Raw genomic sequence first — 20,265 nt, forward strand, 5'->3', positions numbered from 1 at the left:
TAGTATCTATAAACAATACTCTCCTAATCAGATAGAAACGTTTTTTTCGCAAGATTTAATCTTCCGAAATGTCGGCGGGGAACAAAGTATTTGCAACGTACATGTTTGTCTTCCTTGTAGTACTCCATTCATTTTCATTTATGGACAAATGTCGAGCTCAGATCCATTTATATCGGGACGAAAAAGGTTATCAACATGAATACTCTACTTTTCACGTCGTCAAGATTGTCGCGGATTATTGAATCTTGAATGTTTTTATTTTGGCATGTGAATATTGCGTCATTTCCACATTATTATACCTTAGCCACATTTTGTGCTAAAAAATTCACGATTAAAACCTTAGAGCGTGACATACACACCCCGAGAATCTAAGGCGCATAACATCTATTTTTCCAGCTCGTGCCGGAGCGACTGACAAACAAAAGTACAATGCGCAACTAAGAGTGCGTTATTACTATCTGGATCACTTAAACGGCATTATCCTTAATATCATTCTGTAAAACGCTCCTGAGGAAATCGAGTGAGTATCGAGAATGAGAAGTGCCGCATATAGCGGAACTTCATATTCTTAAACATAGTTTCTGTTGCGCCTTCGAGGCCTCAATTAGTTCTCCTTTACTTCGAGAGATGAACCATGTTCGTTTTCGAATTTTCTGCTTCAGCTAAAAAAACATCCTAGCAAGAGGTGCAAAGAATGCAATTCTCTTCTCTTTTTTTAACTCCTATCGGATTTGCTTATTTCCGTCATAAATAACGTTAACTAATCAGCAGTTCATGTACCTTAAGTTTTGGTTGATGTCGAGCGTACCCTGAGTACCATAGGGTGCTGCGACATATGCATAGGTGCCTAAGGTTCTGACTACTAATTAGCAGATACATCAGTGATACGATATATATCGTATATATGGTATGTAATAAAGGCTTGATGCGTCGTTCCACGGCGAAATCGAGAATACTGTTTCAATCCTATCAGCCTAGGGACCTTCTTTTTCATATTAACTTTAATTTCTGCTCTTCGCTCTCTACCTAGTTTACGCTCATAATATTTTTGGCTTTTAGCTTTTCCGAATAATTTCTCTTGCGGGTTCAACCATCGCGCCTTCCATTAATATTTGTCGGTGAAATCAATTAATGATTGTGGCAGCGATGGAAAAAAGTTCGTGAATGTGATGAAGATAAGGCAGAATAATAGATTCGACTAATTAGTAAAAATGCATATTGTTTCCACATTCTTAGTATAGACATAATGAACAAATTTTCTGTATTCACGCATTCATGAAAAGAAGATAGACAATCATAAAATCCACTAAATATTAGATATTTTAACTATTAAAAGTTCAAAAACGGTTATAAATAAAAGTCCTGTGTGCAAACATTTATGAAAAAAGATAGATAATCGTAAAGTTTCCTAAATATTAGATATTTTTAACTATATTTTTAAGCATATTGCATAGGGGACCTCTAAATAGTATATGATCGGCTTTTTCTTTCAAGCAGCTTATTTAGACACCAAAAGTAACCAAGAGAACATGTGTCTGCTTGGATTTGACGAAATATTTGTTTTACCTTATAAAATGAATCACCCTTTATATATATATAAAGAAAATTACCATCTCTCCTTTGTCTTCTCCAAGGTGGTGTACCATGCAGACACTCGATGTCTGAAATATCGCTTCCCAGTAATTGTCTGAGTTCTGCATCAGCTCTATCCTCTTTTGTCCTTATTTTTCCAACCTTCAATAAAAAAATACCAATATTGCATACCGTATATAAAAAAGTCAGCATACGACAGAAAGTAGCTATTTGTTATACAAGTGCTCAAAATAGCCGAATGCCGCCGAGTGTGAAACTTGCAGCATGAGGTGCAAACAAGGAACAGCATGCAGGAAAATTCTGCAATCGCACGAGTATCAATTGCCTGGGCGCACGTGAACCATTCGCATTTTTAGCAACAATCATCTGAGGAAATTATTTAGCGCCTTCTTACACTTTTTAGTCTAATTTTCAGTCCCATATCGCGGTTTATAGCCAAATACACACTGCAATTCCTGAAGAACAGTTCCCGTTATAAAAGACAAGGTGGTCCAAGGAGCTGAGAGTGACGCTGCTAGGTCAGTAAAGTAAATTATGCGTTGCGCAACCAGGTGTAACGAGGCATTACGAAAATTTTGAAGAAAAACAGGAAGAAGCGTTTATCTTTGAAAGAGACCTATAAGTTTTTAGACAAATTCGATTTTGATGACAACTCAAAAAATAACGATTTGTATTGTTACCTTTTTCAGTTGTAATACCATTCATTACATAATGCGTAATTCGAAAATCATGTAATTTGAAAATTGTCCATTTTATTTTTTTATTTTTAAGCTGACATTTTTAATTTTATAATATTTTAAATGCAGACTTGAAAACTTGAAAAATTAAAAATCAAAAGCGTTTCCAGTTGAAAATTTTTGATAAAAAACGTTTATCTCTAACCATTTATTACTTATTAAAATATTTAGATTTTTAGAATTTGAAACAACCTCTAGATTTGTATAAGATTTGGAAATTAAATTTTAAGGCTTTTCAAGGATGTTTTAACTATTCAAATTGAAAATAATTCAACTTTAAATCTACGAATTGTTCAGTCAAAGAAAAATTTTTGAAAATAACGAAATTTTCAAAATGTTCAGCCATGGGCTGAATATGTGGAATTGACTGCAACCTTCACAGTTTGAGAGCATCGATATTGCTAAATTTTATGGCAGCATTGCCTCCCCTAGGAGCTGTAAGATCTTGTAGTTTGTGGGGAGGCTTAAGCTTGTGGGACATAGAGGTCAAACGGACCTCCACCTGCATGCGAATGGATATGGATGAAAGCACCCCTATAAACGGGCCCTTCTGGGTGTTTTGAGAAGGATCCCTATAAATGGGTTCTCCTGGTATGCTTGATTGTAGTATGACAGATGGGCGAAACAGCCTAGATAACAGGCGCCTTCTGGATCCCTGGGTCGAGGCCTCTCCTGGACCGATCTTCAGTTTCTGGAATCGGCACGGGAATGACCTGCGGCCCGCACTGCGACCAAGAAACAGCTCCCCGTTGGTATACGAGGTGTGTTGAAAAAATAAGGTGACTTTATGGTTTTCTTAAAAAGTATTCATTTATTCCTCAATATTTATATTGTCCCCTTCAAAGTTATCCCCCTCAGATATAATACACTTGTGCCAACGCTTTTTCCAATCATCGAAGCACTTCTGATAATCATTTTGTGGTATAGCTTTGAGGTCTTTCAGCGATGCAGTTTTTATCTCTTCAATCGTTGAAAATCGATGTCCTTTCATGGGTCTCTTCAGTTTTGGGAAAAAAAAGTCACTGGGGGCCAAATCCGGTGAATATGGAGGCTGAGGCATGACTGTGATGCTGTTTTTAGACAGAAAATCTTTCACAAGCAACGATGAATGAGCAGGTGCATTATCGTGATGCAAAAGCGACGAATTGTTTTTGCAAAGTTCCGGATGTTTTTTGCGTATCGCTTCTCGCAAACGGCCGTATGACCTTGTGATAAGAATTCCTGATGCACTACGTCACGGTAATCAAAGAAGACAGTGAGCAAAACCTTCACATTTGACCGAACTTGACGTGCTTTTTTCGGTCTTCGAGACTCAGGATTCTTCCATTGAGACGATTGGGCTTTAGTTTCGACAAATTTCGCTGACACACGTCTCATGCCCAAAAAATCCGAAAAGATAGCATGGCATGAGCCAACCGATATGCCAACATCTTCAGCAAGTTCTCTGATGGTAATTCGGCGATTTTTCAACACCATTTCTTCCACTGCTTAAGCGTTTTCATCTGTTGTTGACGTGCTGGGACGTCCAGGGCGAGGTTCGTCTTCGACATCCTCTCGGCCTTCTTGGAACAGCTTTTATCACTTATACACATTTTTCTTACTCAGAGTAGACTCACAGTATGCAACTGTCAACATTTCAAGAGTTTTAGAGCACTTGATTCCATTTTTCACACAAAATTTAATGCAAACTTTTTGCTCCATTTTTTTCGAAAGAAGAAAATTGCTGAGCACACCAAACCCTTCTAACCTTTTACGCAGCTGCCAGAAAAACAACACGAGCTATATAGTCAAAACTGTGAACATATGGTCGTGGCGAGTGTACCAACACAACAAAACAAAAATTTAAAACTTGAATGTACGTAGCCCGCAATAATTGAAAAGTCACCTTACTTTTTGAACAAACCTCGTAGTGGCCTGCGAAAGGGTATTCATTGAGTATCTCGCTCAATGTGACCACCCCCCTAAGCCATGGGTGTAGAGTGATCTTGCCCATTGCACTTTGGCACCTAGGGGTTACGAAGATGTCCTAATGGCTTCTCGGAGATACTGGACGACCTCACCGAGTAATTAGTAATTAGTAATGCATGCGAGGCTCTGCAGGGGCGGACCTTTTATTTTCCTATCTACTCGTGAGAACCAAAATAGATCACGCAAAAATTCCAAACCAAGAAGGAGAAAGGGAGTTGGCGGAGGGGGAAAAGGGGGAAAAGGGGCTGGGTCTTAACGGGTCTTGCATAACTCTTTCATACCAACCTGTCTCTCCGGCAAGCCTTACGCAGGCGTCGGCTGTGCCCCTAGCTCTTTCGGGAGCTTAGGATGTGACGGCCCCTCTGAGTGAGGTTATGAAAACGAGAGTAGTCAATCAGTCTCCACATAAGAAGAAACGCATCAGCAGTTCCCTGGAAAGGAGACTGAGGAGGCAAGCGCAGTGGGCTAATGGAGTAGCTTCAGAACCTGACACATCGGCGACCATAACGCCGATAACCAGCACTGAGGCTCAAAAGCGAGGGAGGGGCTCAGAGGGCATCACGCCGGAGGTGGGGGCGGCTTATCCTGTGAAGAGGCAGAAGGCGGTCTAGCAGCCGACGAATAGGGAGTCGTCGGTGGTTGGACTGATGGCCGCTCAGAGGACTGACCCCCTGACTGTTCGAGCTCTTCAGGGAGGCTACCTGGAGGTCACTCGAGAATGTGTCCCCAGATCAATGGCCAAAATTGACGGCCCATTTCCGCAGCGGAGAGGTCTTTGTATTTGTGGCAAATGATAGACCCGCATGTGGTTCTCCATCGGCTGGAGTGATTTAAGCCGTCACTTAAGACAGCGTCCTGGCGGATCGTTAGGCACTGAAGGCCTCAGGAAGAGAACACAGCTTGAGAAATCAAACATCTCCTAGCTGCGCAAATTCCTGAGTCACAGGTGAGGACCCTTGCGGCCCTAAAAAACAGGTCCTTCTACCTATTTAGACAGGTCAACTTTAAAGTTGCCAGCCAGGGCAGAAGGAGCCTGTCGGTGGAAAAGAAGATCGGGATCAGATCTAAATGACTGCTCCCGGTCTAACCATTACAAAGATTAACTTGGGGGAGGGCCGTTTTTGTTACAGGGACCCCAAGGCGGCCAATCCAAAGGCTTGCATACTGGCGAAGGGAGTCAACGTAATCCCGCTGCTTGAGCTATGTTCCAGAGACCTGATGGTGATATTCACGGATCTTAAAGGAATAGGAAGGCTAGTGATGGGATCGGCTTACTTTGCATATGACAGCGATACCAACACCGCATGAATACTGCAAGGTAAGGGGTCTTCCTCTTTTGCTGGGGTGCGATGCTAACTCCCACCATAGTTTGTGGGGTAGCACGGACATCAACTCAAGAGGTAATGACCTATTGGAATACCTAATTACCACTGACTTAGATATTCTTATATACACAGGCGTTTCGTAATTGGGTCAGGGAGGTAGTTATTGACGTCACTCTCTGTACCAGTAGTTTTACAGATAACATAAAGAATTAGAGAGTCTCAGATGAACCCACTCTCTCAGATCACTCACTGATAGAGTTCGTGTTGGAATCCGCTGTACCTATCGGCCCTAAATGGGTCAGAAATCCAAGAAGAACGGAAAGGGGTCAGTTTTCCACAGAATTAAGAATTGCACTGTCAAGAGTACCCAGGTCAATTAAAGACGTGGATATCCTGGAGATGGCGGCCGAGATTTTAACGGAAGGAACTATGGACATCATTTACATCGATGAGGGATGAGTATAGGAGTGCAATACGTAAGGCAAAGCATGAAAGCTACACCAACTTCTGCACTGATATCGAGAAAGCAGCAGAGGCGGCCAGACGGGGATACTTTGGCTCACCTGATCAACGCACATTTTCCGAGCGATCATATCAATCACATAAATTGTTCGCTTCTTGCAATGTTAGAACTTCAACTGCTCAATATTTTCAATTATTTGCAACGCTAAAATGAAATCGGATACCAAGTGCGGTAAAATGCCAAGTATAAAAAATCGTCTGCTTACTACAACGTCTGAATGCAAAGCAGTCAAAATTTTGGATATCCTGCATACTGACATTTTGAGGGGAGAAAAACACTAACATCAGACCAGTATGAAGCTATATTGTGCCAAACATTATATCGTCTACTTTCAGCAATGGTTAAGGTTTGGGTATAAATAACACACTCACTTCTTGGTGGCTAGAAATTTTGATAAGGTCAACCGATTCAGTCATTAACCAAATGCTATAACTGTTATTATTGTTGAGCGTTTAGCGTTCGAACGTTCCTGGAAGTGGAGGATGTACACGATTGGCACAATCGTAGGAATCAATCAAACAATCGTAGGAAAGTAGGAAAATAATGTTAATATAATGCTTGAAATGTTTAACATTTCAGGAATTGCTAAATTTTATTGTAAGTTTTTAATAATGACAAAAAATAAAAGTATTTTTTGTTGAAAATGTTGCATATTTTATTATTTATTGAATAACATTATCAAAACGTAAAAAATTTGAATGGACAATTTTCAAATTCTACAACTCCTAATAGAGTTTAAACTTTTCTACTAAAAGTATTGAAACATTTTAATAAAATTTAAAAAAATTGATTCCCTCCTTTTGAAACTTAAGTTTTAGATTTAATTTGAAGAAAAAATTGAATCATTTTATAAATAAACAATGAAATTGAAATAGGAACTAAAATGTATCGTCAATTCAAAAAAAGAGTTCAGACCCCCCGTACGAACGAAGGTGACGGTGACGGTTTAATTCTAAATATAAATAAAAAACTAACCCGTAGTCTTCAAGATAGAAATTTGTATCCTGAGGTCGACTTACCATTTTTAAATACAATTTTAGATTTAAATTTGACAAAAAGTCAGGTTTCTGATTAACCTTTAAATAGATTGACGTTCAAAATGTCTTGAGAACTGAACTACGAGTTTTATTTAATAAATATTTTTTTGGAACCTTGTGAAATGCTTAGCGTAGTTAATGTTGTGTCCGCGCTGCTAGCCTGGTCTGTCTGAAGAGTTTTTTGTTAATTTGCATACAAAGTTTTCCTTGCTATTTGAGAATACAACAAGCTGGCGCTTAAAAATTGTTCCTTATATAAATTAATTTACTTTAACCTTGGCAGCTCTAAGCCAAGCTACGCCACAGGAAAGGATGATTTTTTTGAAATAAGTATGATTTTACAATTATTTACTTATCTAAACTTTTGATAAGATTTATCCTATCTCATGTTTAAAAGTGCGCATGCACCATTATTATTCTCTCACTTTCTGCAGAATACAAGCAATTGTCTTATTATGTAGAGGCACGGAAGTCCTCACTTTTGATTCGGGTGTTCAAAGAAGTAAATTTTACGATTCTTCCATTGTTTCTTACCTGGGTGATCATCTTTCCACGTGTCTTGTTTCGCTCTCTGTGATTGGCTTTTTTTTCAAGCTGTTGTATCACTCGCTCTCTTGTGGTTCTGTATTCGAGAGAAAACTCTGAAATGAGTTTGCAAAGCTCATTCGGTTTAGTATCCTGCACTCGAAGTAACGGTTCACCCAGCCAAAGAACGAACTTATGAAAGCGATTCATTATACGTCGATGTACAACACCCAGAACGATTATTCTCTCTGCACAGTCCGCTAGAAAGTCGGACATCCTGAAATCAGAGTAGAAGAAAGAAAGATATGATTTAAAAACATCTATAAATGTTAAAAGTGAGAGAATTTTTATGAAAGATCTAAATGAACTTTTCAGAGTAAGGCTTCAGTTGTTTCTCCTCTTTTTCCGACCATTGATATGATTTCGAAATTTTAAGAAAAGTTTCCATATTACCTTATTTCGGCCTTACGGTTTAATTCAAAACAAACAAAAAACAATTGTATTTCTTAAAAAATGGTTATATTTTCAACGTTTCGGGTCTCATTGCGGGCCTTCATCAGGAAAAAATTCCTTCTGTATCAATTCAATACGCAGTCAAAAGTTACATTTGACTGTTAAAAAAACTTTCAAACAGTGAATGTTCAATGATTTAAAAGTTGTTAAAAAACATATGAGTCATTTTCGAAATTTGGAACCTCTATCAGAGAGGTTAATTGAACATTAACAGTTCGATAGTTTTTTTTTACAATTCCATGTAGCTTTTGACTACGTATTGAATTGACAGAGGAGGAATTTTTTCCTGACGAAGGCCCTCAGTGAGAACCAAAACGTTGAAAATTTAACGATTTTTCAACAACTATAATCGTTTTTTGTTTGTTTTAAATTGTACCGTAAGACCGAAATAAAATAATAAGAAAACTTTTCTTCAGATTTCGAAGAGAATGTTTTTTTAATTAAAAAAATTTTTCTTGTACGAGATTATCTATTGCGCTATGCCATTATATGCTATATACATTGGCATTCAAACTTTGCAATTGAAAATTTCCACAATAAAACTGAAAGCTGGGCATGTTTGAACAATATGCGTTTGGTACAGAAAGTCTTGCTAATCGAACGTATTTTCGGTAAGTCCGGTGGAATCTGAATTTTTGGATTAATAAAGATTTATCACATTTAGAGACATTAAGATAAATTATTATGGTCAACTAAATATACATGTATGAAGAAGTCTCGAAAATTAAAAGATAGGTCGGGGAAGTAGAATGCCGAGAATGTGCGAAGTCAGAGAAAAGTCAATCATGAAGAGGAGGTTTCCCAGCACATGCGAGTTAAGTAGTCGCAAAATAAGTCAGAAAAGACTGGATAATTGGATCGAATTACTAATTGATTGATTGAAACCTAAAAAATAAAAAATGAGATGAACCATGCGAGGATCGACGAAGTTGCCAGCTAGGCCCAGTAACTTTCTGTGTTTAGTTTAAATTAATAATTCATCACAGTTCAATGACTTGTGCTGAAATAGTAGGCACACGCCGTTGAAATTTTTTAGTTGCTGACCTCGGACAAGGTCATGGCCTATTTCCTTTTAAATTAAGTGTTTCGTTGTCTGTATTTAATTGGAACTTCTAGTTCCAATCAAATTGGTGGGGTCTTTCACCCACTATTAATCTATTACGTCGTGCAAATTACGCAAATCATAATCGAAAATTAAATAAACTGGCCTCCAGTGAGCCAACAAATCTCGTGCTACTTTTGGGAACACGGGTTCCTCAATGTAAAGTTTGAGTCCGAAATTGGCAAATATTAAACAGGTAATGATATCGAAGTGAAGTGCTTCAGTGATTGTGTTATCCTAACACCGCCTAGTAAAATCGCCAAGTGCCGGACAGACTCAGTCATTGTCCCGAATAAAAATATAAGCTTCCGGTCTTCCTTTTCCCGCTGCACAGTGGGCTGATTCGAGAATTTACACTTGCAAATAGTCTACAGATCGCAATTGTGAACGTATTTGACAGTTTAAAAAAAATAAATTATCAGGTTTATTGTTGATTTATTTGATGAAAAAAGATTCAATATACGTATAAAATACTTTCTATTATAGGAGATAAACAGTACAATTTTATAGATATAGGAAAAAAACTACAATATTTATTATAAAAATCAATATTTCAGTAAGAAAGAGCCAGTAATTAAAAAACAATTTTATTAATAATTTTAAATTTTTTAAAATTTGTCATTAACAGTCAAAATATTAATTTATTGAGATTGAAAATCACTGCTTCGAAGATGCTACTATCATTTAGTATGCCAAATAAAAAATATTTCTTTGGTTGAAATAAGTAAATTGGATATCTGGTTTAAAAATGGTTTACCAACAATACATCAAAACAAAACTTCCTTTTAATTTCGTATCGGTTTCGTAACTAATAAAAGATTTATCTTCCTTTTCCCTCCCTTCCACCGCCCTTTTATTCAGAGACTGATGCTCCTAGTTAGTTATCCTCAAAATGGCAAAAGTTTAATTTAGTTCTTGACGTGGACGTGGTAGTTTGGAAGATTTTTGAATAGAAGTTCTTGATCTAGGCGTTTTGTTGAAAAAATTATTTATCATGTATTACACGTATATTTAATCATTTTTTATCAAATAAAACAACAATAAACCATTATTGTTATCAATAATCTAATTATGACACATATTATACTGGTGCCATGTATGGAATATATATCTATGAATTCGCTTCAAATAAGCGGCTTTTCCGGAAAAGGTTTGAATTAGGCATTTATTTACACTGTAGAACAATTAAAATATTAAGAATCAATTATTAATGTTTTCTAAGTCTATCTGCGTTAAATATGATACATATCGAGTTTAAACATTTTTTAAAACTTGCGTTGAATAAATAATTATATTGAAACAAAAATTTATGAATGTACTCAATGAGTGCAGCGGGAAAAGTAAACCTGAAGCTCCCTAAGTTTTTTGTTTATTCGTAAAAATCAATATTAAATTTTGGTAGTTTATTTTAATAGTGAAAAATAACCTTAAAAATAGAAAAATTAAATTTTTAGAGAAAGCACGCAAGAGACGAAAAGAAAATGGAAGAACAAAAGTTGTTCAACCACTAAAGATCTACAAATTGGTTGCTAAGTCTTGTTATAAAAAAATAATACAAAAATTAACTTTTTGAAAAACGGACACAAGCTACAATGTCACTTTATTTAGCAAAATTTCTCGCCCTAATTATATCTACAAAGTTAATTAGAATTACTTTACGCTATGATGCATAGTTTTAGCTTAAAGCATAAGAATAACATTGCAAATAGGAAAAATCAATTTATAGAAAAACAAAGTATTTTCAATAAAAGGTTTAATAACAAAATAGTTTTTTTTATAGGATGCGAACTTTTTTTAAATTAAAAAAAAACAAGACAATGAAAATATGGCTGTTTCGACACCAATGCATATTAAGAAATGCAAAAATATAAATTTATTGAAGTGACACAATTTTCAGGGAAGCCGATTTGGAATATGTAAATAAGCAGTTCCAGACCGAAGTAAGAAATAATCATATTATACGTACATTTTATATAACAGTGTTGAAAATATGTAATTTAGCAAAGTTCACATTGTGGACAAAATCGAATGAGAAGCACGAAACATGTAATAACAATGTGTTTGTTAAAGCCAAAGGAGCTATATGTGGGCTATATGTGAGCCGCAAACGCAGCGCGCGATGAGAATGTGCCCCCGAAGCGGGCAGATTTTTTAAATTTGAAACTCTAACCTTATACTGGGCAATCTGATAAGTCCCTGAAAAATGAAACACGGAGACGTTTTTTAGGCCAAAGTCGGTTTTCTTTTTCAACATACTCTCCTTTTGCTGAGGAACCGATTCAAAGCCGATTTCATGCAATTTTGCTTGTTCAACTAAGCATGAATGAACAGGCGCATTGTCGTGATGATAAAGCGGTTTTTTCTTCTTCAAGTGCAGTCGTTTTTCGGCGATTTCAACTTTCAATCGGTCCAATAATGATGAATAGTATGCTCCGGTCATGGTTTTACCTTTTTCAAGATAGTCCACGAATAGTATGCCATGTGCATCCAAAATACGGAGGCCATAACCTTTCCGACCCATTGTTGCGTTTTTGGACGCTTCGGAGCACTTTGGCCCGGTGGAACCCACTGTTTTGCCTGTTGCCTTGACTCAGGAGTGTAGTAGTGGATCCAGGTTTCATTCATGGTTATGAATCGGCGCAAAAACTCGGTCGACTTACGCGAAAATAATGCCAAATTCTTCTGGGAAGTTGTCACACGAATTCGTTTTTGGTCCACTGTGAGCAAACGCAGAACCCATCGCGCGCAGAGCTTCTTCATGCCCAAAACTGAATGCACGATATTGCCCACACGTTCCAATGATATGCCTACAGCATTAGCTACCTCTCTCAATTTCACTTTGGGATCATTCAACATCATATCATGGATTTTTTCGACATTTTCTGGTGTAGTGACCTCTTTTGGGCGCCCAGATCGTTCAGCATTAACTGTGCTCGTACGGCCACAACGAAACTCGGTAAACCACTAATGAATCGTTCCAATCGATAGTGCAGAGTCCGGGTAATACTTATCCAGCTTAGCCTTCGTCTCGGATATCGTTTTCTTGCGAAGATAGTAGTATTTGATCAAAACTCGAAACTTAGATTTTTCCATATTAAAAAAAAACTCGGAAGTTTGTCGCTTCTCAGTGCTGTAAATTGTAAATGCGTAAACATAAATAGCTGAAGTTTTGACAGGCGTCATTTGAAGGATCAAGCTCGACGAAAATGGTTCACATTAGTGAATACTAATGCCATCTCTTAGAATTTTCAAGTACTTATTAGACTACCTAGTATCCTTTAGTCGACCCTGCAATAAAGTCTGTTTCCACATTTATATGGCCAAACACACCTTCCATTTTTAGCCATGTAGGGCACGCAGCTCCAGGGATACTAAAAGACCGCGACTATTGATAAAAATAACGTTCTTTATTTGAAATATCATCTTGACTCATATTATTTTGAGACTTTTCTGTAGACATCTAATTCTTGACACAATTATCTTCAGCTGCTTCAGTTTCCATTATTTTACTTCGCTTATGGTTGCTCACACGAGCCTCACTTTTATATGACAGTGGCCTAATAGAATTAATAAATACATACATGTTTGTACAAGATTCAGTTACCCAATTAATCAAAATGAAGGAAAAACGATTGCAATTAGAATCTTGACTTTAGAGGTGTTATCATCTACTTTTGATCTTAAATAAATAAAACAATAAAATAGATTATGATGAAACAAGAAAATTAGTAAAAAAAAGCAGTTAGGTTATGATAAAAAAATGTATTATTCTCTTAAGGAAAATACCTACTTGACTTTCATCATCGTGGATCCATCATGCTTGGCAATCAGTTTCAAATGATCCCAAGATGATTTGCATTCGCCTTCTAATTTGCAAATATTTGAAGCCAATTCACCAAAATCTATCCTTGAAGCTCTGGTTACTGGCCCGATCTGTAATAAATAGAGGAAACTTCGAAATACATATTTATTTTATATAATAACAAACAGAGAGAGACTCATGTCCCTGTAAATGTCCGAGAAAGTGCAATATGTCCTCTTTCTTGTCTATATTTGCAATCTCTTTATTATTCTATTGATCAAACGTACCTGTAATTTAATTCGAAACAAATTTCTGTACGTACGAAACTTAGCTAGAATTATTCTGCTTTTTGTCCTATTTGTAAGTAGGTGCCCACTATCATTTTCCTTTATCGGGTTTTTTATTTCAGATGTGATTAATTTTGCAGAGATTCTACACTAGTCTTTAGGTTTCATTTAAATTTATATAATAGGAAAATATATATTGACTTTAATTAAGTCGAGGTTGAAGAGAAAAGGGATAAAATATTCTGCGTAGGAAATCCTTATTAATATCTTTGATAATCATGAAGTCAATATGAGTATTAGAATGATCAGTACGGTGAGTAAAATCGTGAAATACAACTGAGAATCAAACAGAAGTGAAATTCAAGGTAGCGTTTATATCTTCTGTAGGAATAATGTTAGTAAATTTAGGAATATGTGAAAGAATTACAGATTCAATCTTCATGATATAGAAGGCATTAGTTCGTTATAAGATGACATGACTTCAATACACAGAAATTCAGTATTCAGCAAGAAGCCACTTGAATCTCAACAAGTACACGTGAACACAACGCTTGAATACCAATTTTATTAGTTCGCGGTCTAATGATATCGTTTCTTTAATATAATTGACTAAAAAATGCATGTCATATATAATACTTACGATACTTTGAAGTAGTTAACGCGAAATCTCAGAAATTTTACCAAATACCTGAAGCTTTTACAATTCAGAGTGTAGATGAATAAGCAACAATTTTACAATTTCTAGCTTGACGTTAAGTCTATGAAGCTAAATATTGTTAATTAAAAATAGTAATTTTGTAATGTCTTCTCTTAGCAAACGAGTGAAATTGATTCACTTCTAAGTCTTGCATCAAAATGGCTATAACCAGTTCGGTTAGAAACTAAAGATATGTAAAAGAAAATAATTTGCATATCTTAAGAAATGGAAATTGTGTCTTGAGTATGGTTTAAGTGTTATGACTTTCTGAAGACAAGCATAAAATATAATTTTTTTAATGAAGCCTAGTCTTATTTTGTAAGTATACTTTTAAAAATTAAAGTTGAATTTTGGAAAATGGAAGAGAAGGATTAGCTTAACTAAAATTCGGTCATCATAGTGCACATTTATTGAAAAATCTATGGAGACCTATATCAGGCAATGGAAGAGAGATGTGTAGAGGAAAAGTTGGCGGACAGGATAAAAGGAATTTTTATTAAAACCAGCATTAGGGTGAAGATAGGAAAGAAAATAGGGCAGGTTTTCTGGACAGAAAGAGGTCTAAGGTAAGGGTGCTCGTTCAGTCCATTACTATTTAATATCCTAGTGGATACAAAACTATGAAAATCCCAAGATCGTCCTTGGGACGTTCCTAGGACGTCCTATGTCAGGCCAATCAACGTCTTCAAGACGTTCAATGTCCTAAAGATGACCTAAGGACATCTTAAAGACATGGAAGTACTCGGTACATTTTTTATACTGACATTAAACGTTTTAAGAGCATCCATACGATGACCGAAAGACATGTTAACAAAGACGTCTCTAGGACACCCTTATTTTTTGTCCCAACTGGGATGCTGCAGGTAGACTTAAAAATAAACGAACAAAAAGTGGAAATTGTGGAGGAGTTCTGTTACTTAGGTTTTTGGTTTGAGGCAGAAGGGGGAAAGGAGCTGCAGATAAGGAAAGAATTGAATATGCGAGTAAAGTGATGGGTCAAGGATGGGGTATAGGAAAGAGAAGGTTTAATGACGGTTGGAGGAAAATGAGGAGGGTTTGCAATAGATGGACAGTTGAGTGTGGATGAGTGTGTAAGATAAATTTTGGAAAGTAATGGACAGGGAGTGATGTGGATAAGGAAATTGAAAGAAGTAAGTGAAAGCAAGGGAGTAGGGCAGAGCCAAATGGGTAATCCCGAAAAGAGACAGGAAAAAGCAAAAGTCGATTTCAATATCCTAGAAAATGCATTTTTATGTTAAAAGGAAACGGAAGCCCTGGAAGATCGCTTATTTTTAGAATTCATATTATTCTTGTTTATATTACGAAATGCGAAATATTAGAATATGAGTAGTAGTTAAGTTAGATTAAGGATGGAATTGTAAATATATGTAGACGGAGCGGAGGCCCTCAAATCCGTAAAAGGGAGAGATTATGTGCATACATACTTTTCAAATTAATTCTAGAGATAACATTACTCATCATAAGATATATCTAATTCGGATAGAACTCATGCGCCCTAATTTTTAAATATTTTTCAAATTTAAAGTTAAAGGCATAACATATAAATTAAAAATTAGGCCAATAGTCTTACTTCACGTACTTTTAAAATTTCGACTAAACTTTAGTGTAAGTTATTATTATACTAATCGATTTCACTTTCTGCCAAATCAGTTTCATAGTGTCATTTTCATACGTGGAAGTTGCTCATAGTATAATATTATTTAATGTTAGTTATGTTATTACAAAAAATATTTTTTTTATTTGAAAAAGGGTTAAATGATCAGCGCACATGCAAAAAAAACCGTCGTGTGTCTTAAGAACATGAAGCGATCCAAGGATGACACCTTTCTTATCCTTTTCCTTAGAAGTAATATTGTAGTCAGCCGGGGCCGAGAATTCGATCAAGAATATAGTTCGTTTCTCCAAGTCTTGGTGAACAATCTCAGACCGCAAGTGTGTAATAGAGAGGGCTGTCCAAAAATTGTATTTCCAGAAAATTTAGCACTTCTCCTTTTGGACAAAGATATTCATTAAGCACTCTTAAGGCCGCATTATGTTCGTGGAGATACGTAGTTCCCGCGTAGGTAGGACACCCAGATAGGATGGGTTTGGTACTCAGCGTGTACATTATGCGCTCTACATCTATCGCTCTAAATTTCTTCAAATAAAATGCGGTTGCGGTATACCAAGGTGGAAATTATACCGTATTGGCACGCGAAAATGAAACCCTCTGTAACTGAATTAAGCTATGATGATTTAAGAAAAGCACAACTTTTCTCTTCTGGCGAGGATTGTTCTTCTACATTTCTGTAAAAGTTTCCGTCCACTTTTTTGTCAAGTAGCTGTTGGCAAAACTTTTCAACGTCTGCGTTTTTACTTCAGTTTTTATAAAAGTAGAATATAGATGTACAGTTCCTCACTTCTGATGTTAAAATTCAGGCCAAGGGTCTCGGCCGCCTGCTCCGCGACTTTGTAAAATAACGCTTCTTTGCCAATCATCTGTTGGTTCCTGTTCATTTTTAGAAGTTGATGTCTGCTATTTGTAACAATGTAAACTGTACTTAGAACAACTGGATTATAAAGATACTGGATATTCATAAGTCTGCGTCCCCCTTGACCACGTAAAACGTGTAACCGCAGATGGGATACTACGTCTTTGCAGACGCACCTGACAGTTAGCAGGTTCTCTCGGAATCCTGCTACACCTTTTTTCGAGCTACGTTGTTCTTGCATCTTTCGATGAATTCCCTTCGCGAGAAAAACCTCCCTGACCCTCCCCCATTTTCTGAAACAAAAGCCGATCACAATACCTATCCAAAGATACCGAATAAATCGGCCACGGTAACTTAAGAACATAGTTGAACCGCAAATGAAACCAATGGATGTAATGAATCTCGACACCACCTCTCTAGAGATTCCGATCCCTGTAGAGAACCAACCTTCACCCCTTCGAACTTTTACCCCTGTTCTCCACACGTCGCGGGAAAAACCTCACCCCTTCTGTAGGTTCAACCCTCACATGAAGACCCGTTGCCCTCTTGCCACTCCAACCTTCTACCCTGCAAATCGCGTGAAGAAGTCCATCCTTAACGTTATTGGGGCACAATATATAGCGACCCCCATCCCTCTCGCCGCTCCAATCCTTCACACCATACATTGCGTGACAAACACCACCTGTCACGTTATTGAGACACAACCTTTGACGACCTTAATTCCTCTAGCCGCTCATACCACTTCCCTCGCACGACACATGAAGAATCCTACCCGTTACGTAATTAAGACACAACGAATGACGCACCCCATCCCTCTCACCGCTTCCAGCCCTTCTCCCACACATTATGCGAAGAACCCTATCCCTCTCGTCACTGGCCGGCCTGGAAGTCAATCTAGACAAGAGCGAGTTTTGCTGCCGCCAAATGCACTATTTGGGGTTTCCGGTAAAGTAAAATGGCTCACAGATGGATTTCGATAAAATAGATCCCATTTTAAATTATCCCGCCAGGAAAAATATAAAAAGCTGCGTAGATTTCTCGGAATGTCGAGTTAGTATCGATGGATTTGTGGCGGAAGATGAGCAATCTGCTTTTGACAAAGTCAAGCTATTCTATCCGAAGCCCTCGCTTTGACGTGCCCCAATTTTAGGATCCCATGTACTTTGCGAACGGACGCTAGCAATAACGGATTAGGAGTCGTTTTCACGCAAAACGTTGAGGGCCAAGAATGCGTTATCTCGTATGCTAGTCGAACGCTGACCGATGCACAACAAAAATATCCTACAACCGAAAAAGAATGCCTCGCGATCATATGATCCATTCAAAAATATATGCTTTAACTGAAGGGTTATAAATTCACGGCAGTTATATATTACAGTAGCCCCAAATTCCCGAAGTAATATTTATAATCAGAGACCTCAGCCCCTCTTGGTATTTTCGATAATTCACTGCCGTATCCAATTTTTTCGAAAGATTCCCTTGTTAAAAACTTTCCAACGGAAAGCTATACACCTATCGATCCAACCCCCTAGCGACCGATTTTGTAGAAGACCTCCACAAATGGAATTTATTACCCGATGACAGCGAAAAGAATATGTATTATCGAAAGCTCAAAACCATTCACAACCCGGCCACCTGGGTGCACACAAAAAACTATGTGCGCGTTTCTGCTCAATACTACTGGCCTGGTTGTTTCAGGGACATAAAAAACTATGTAAAGGCCTGCACAGTCTGTTAAATGTGCAAGGTTGAGCAACAGGTCCTCGCAGGCTTAATGGGACACCGGGTAATAGAAGAACCGTAGATATTCGTGGACGCGGATGTCATGGGCCCTCTCCCTCGAAGTAAACTAGTATTTCAAGGAATCATAGTAATAAAAGATTTATTTATGAAATGGATAGAAACCATAAGCATACCACGCGTATACACGGGTAAGAAAATAGAAGTCGCCTTTCGCGAAAATATCATTAATCGCTGGGGAACGTCCCAAGTGCTTCTCAACGATAATGAGACAGAATTTGTGAATAAAATTTTCTATCAACACGCCCAGGAATTTAACATCGCGCACACCACGGCCCCGCCCTATCAACCTCAAGCAAACTTCATGGGAAGAGTTACCAGAGTCCCGAAGAACATGATAGATTACAGACGTGGACCACACGTGGCCACAGATGAGCTTGATCTGCCATTTGATTCAAGCGACACTACACATGACCTAGCATCACTAACACCTTTGGTGCTCAAAATTCGTGCCCCATGCGTGCAATCAAGAACCAGAATCTTCAGCATTTCGTGATTCTCATAATAGGCTGCCTTGAAGGTATAAAAGCTTAATTTCCTAGTCAACTAACAAAAATCTCGGCTTGCCAGCATCAGACACAGTTCATCGCGAGCCAGATAACCAAGGCTGTTCTTCTGGGATCATTTCATCTGGTTCTGCAACACTGTTCCTCCCAACATTATACAAAGGCTGGTAGCTCTAAAAGAGAATCCAGAGGCCAAACCTTCAAATCCAACTGTGCCGTCTGCCGCATGAAGACTTCGGCGAGTAGAGACCACACTCTAAGAAACAGCTCTTCATCCTTTTCTGCTTCTGATGATTTCGTACCCGATCTTCCGGTATTGGGAGGCCCTATTGAGCATAATATGGGAAGAGTGACACTTTCTATTTTCGTGGTGCGCGGCTTGGCACTAATAGCCGTACGTGTCTATTAGAAGATTGTTTCCAGGTCGAGTTCTTCCTCAGTGGCTAAGGCAAAAATAGGAACCTTTGTGTTAGGCCAGTGCAGTGCTGTCTTTGATACTGTTTCTGGTGGTTTACTGCACAGCGATCCCACTTTTCGGAAACGTCTAAAGCCGTCGAGAGCTCCAGTTCGCTCTCCACGCCCTCAAGGGTTTCTATTCGTGTTGTGAAACTCGGGAACATCTTGCGAACGTTGCTGGACTAATACTGACCATGCGGTCTCCTTGTTTGGTCGGTGTGGATACAATGGCAGGGAGGGTGCCGTTGTGGTCGGTTCTGTAGAAAATACGGGATAATTACAAGTTTTCGACGGCATCAGTGGTTCACTTTAGACATTTCTGCGGTGTGGTAGGCTTGGCCGTCTCTAAACCTTGTTGGTACGTTCTATGAGCTACGGGAACTAAGGTATGCTCGGAAGCTTGGTAATTGTGGGCGAAAGGAGTGGAAATGGAAGGAAGTGTGGCAAGAAGTAAGACGCGCATACGCTTTCTCTCTATGTAAGAAAATGTTCATCTAGACATATTCGAGCGCCGCGTAACAGTGGTGTTTCGTAAAGGGGGATCAAGCCCCTAATTACGCGATTTTACGTAAACAAATAATAAAGACGGTCGAGACACCTATAATATACATATCTAACTTATTACTACATGCAGGTGTAGCGGTGAACGTATTGGGTGCGTGTTTGAGAGCGTGTTTGAAAGTTAAGTGTAGTGTGTTGGCAGTTGACAAGTTCTACGTGTAACTGTGAAGTATGCGATATGAATGAGAGAAAGACCGGCCGCTGGAATCATGTGTAAGAAAACCGTGAACGGTCGGATTTACCAATATGCGTTTCGGTCACAGGACGTAGATGACTAGGGAAAAGGGTTTAGAGGAAGGATTTATTGAAATGCGCGTTGGTTGCAGGACGTGCGTGAAAAA

General features: G+C 38.0%; 1 protein-coding gene across 2 annotated transcripts in view; it reads right to left on the reverse strand.

The window, feature by feature from the left end:
• The window catches only part of LOC117177864 (FH1/FH2 domain-containing protein 3), a 917,724-nt gene that overhangs the window by 23,578 nt on the left and 873,881 nt on the right, over positions 1-20,265 (reverse strand). For both annotated transcript variants that reach the window (XM_033368897.1, XM_033368896.1), the window contains exons 15-17: positions 13,114-13,256; positions 7,718-7,985; positions 1,611-1,734 (exon numbers count right to left, since the gene is read on the reverse strand). In XM_033368897.1, the coding sequence (XP_033224788.1) occupies positions 1,611-1,734; positions 7,718-7,985; positions 13,114-13,256 (535 nt within the window). The remainder of the gene's footprint in view (positions 1-1,610; positions 1,735-7,717; positions 7,986-13,113; positions 13,257-20,265) is intronic.

This window comes from Belonocnema kinseyi, chromosome 8, assembly GCF_010883055.1.
Source record: "Belonocnema kinseyi isolate 2016_QV_RU_SX_M_011 chromosome 8, B_treatae_v1, whole genome shotgun sequence".
NCBI classification, from domain to species: Eukaryota; Metazoa; Arthropoda; class Insecta; order Hymenoptera; family Cynipidae; genus Belonocnema; species Belonocnema kinseyi.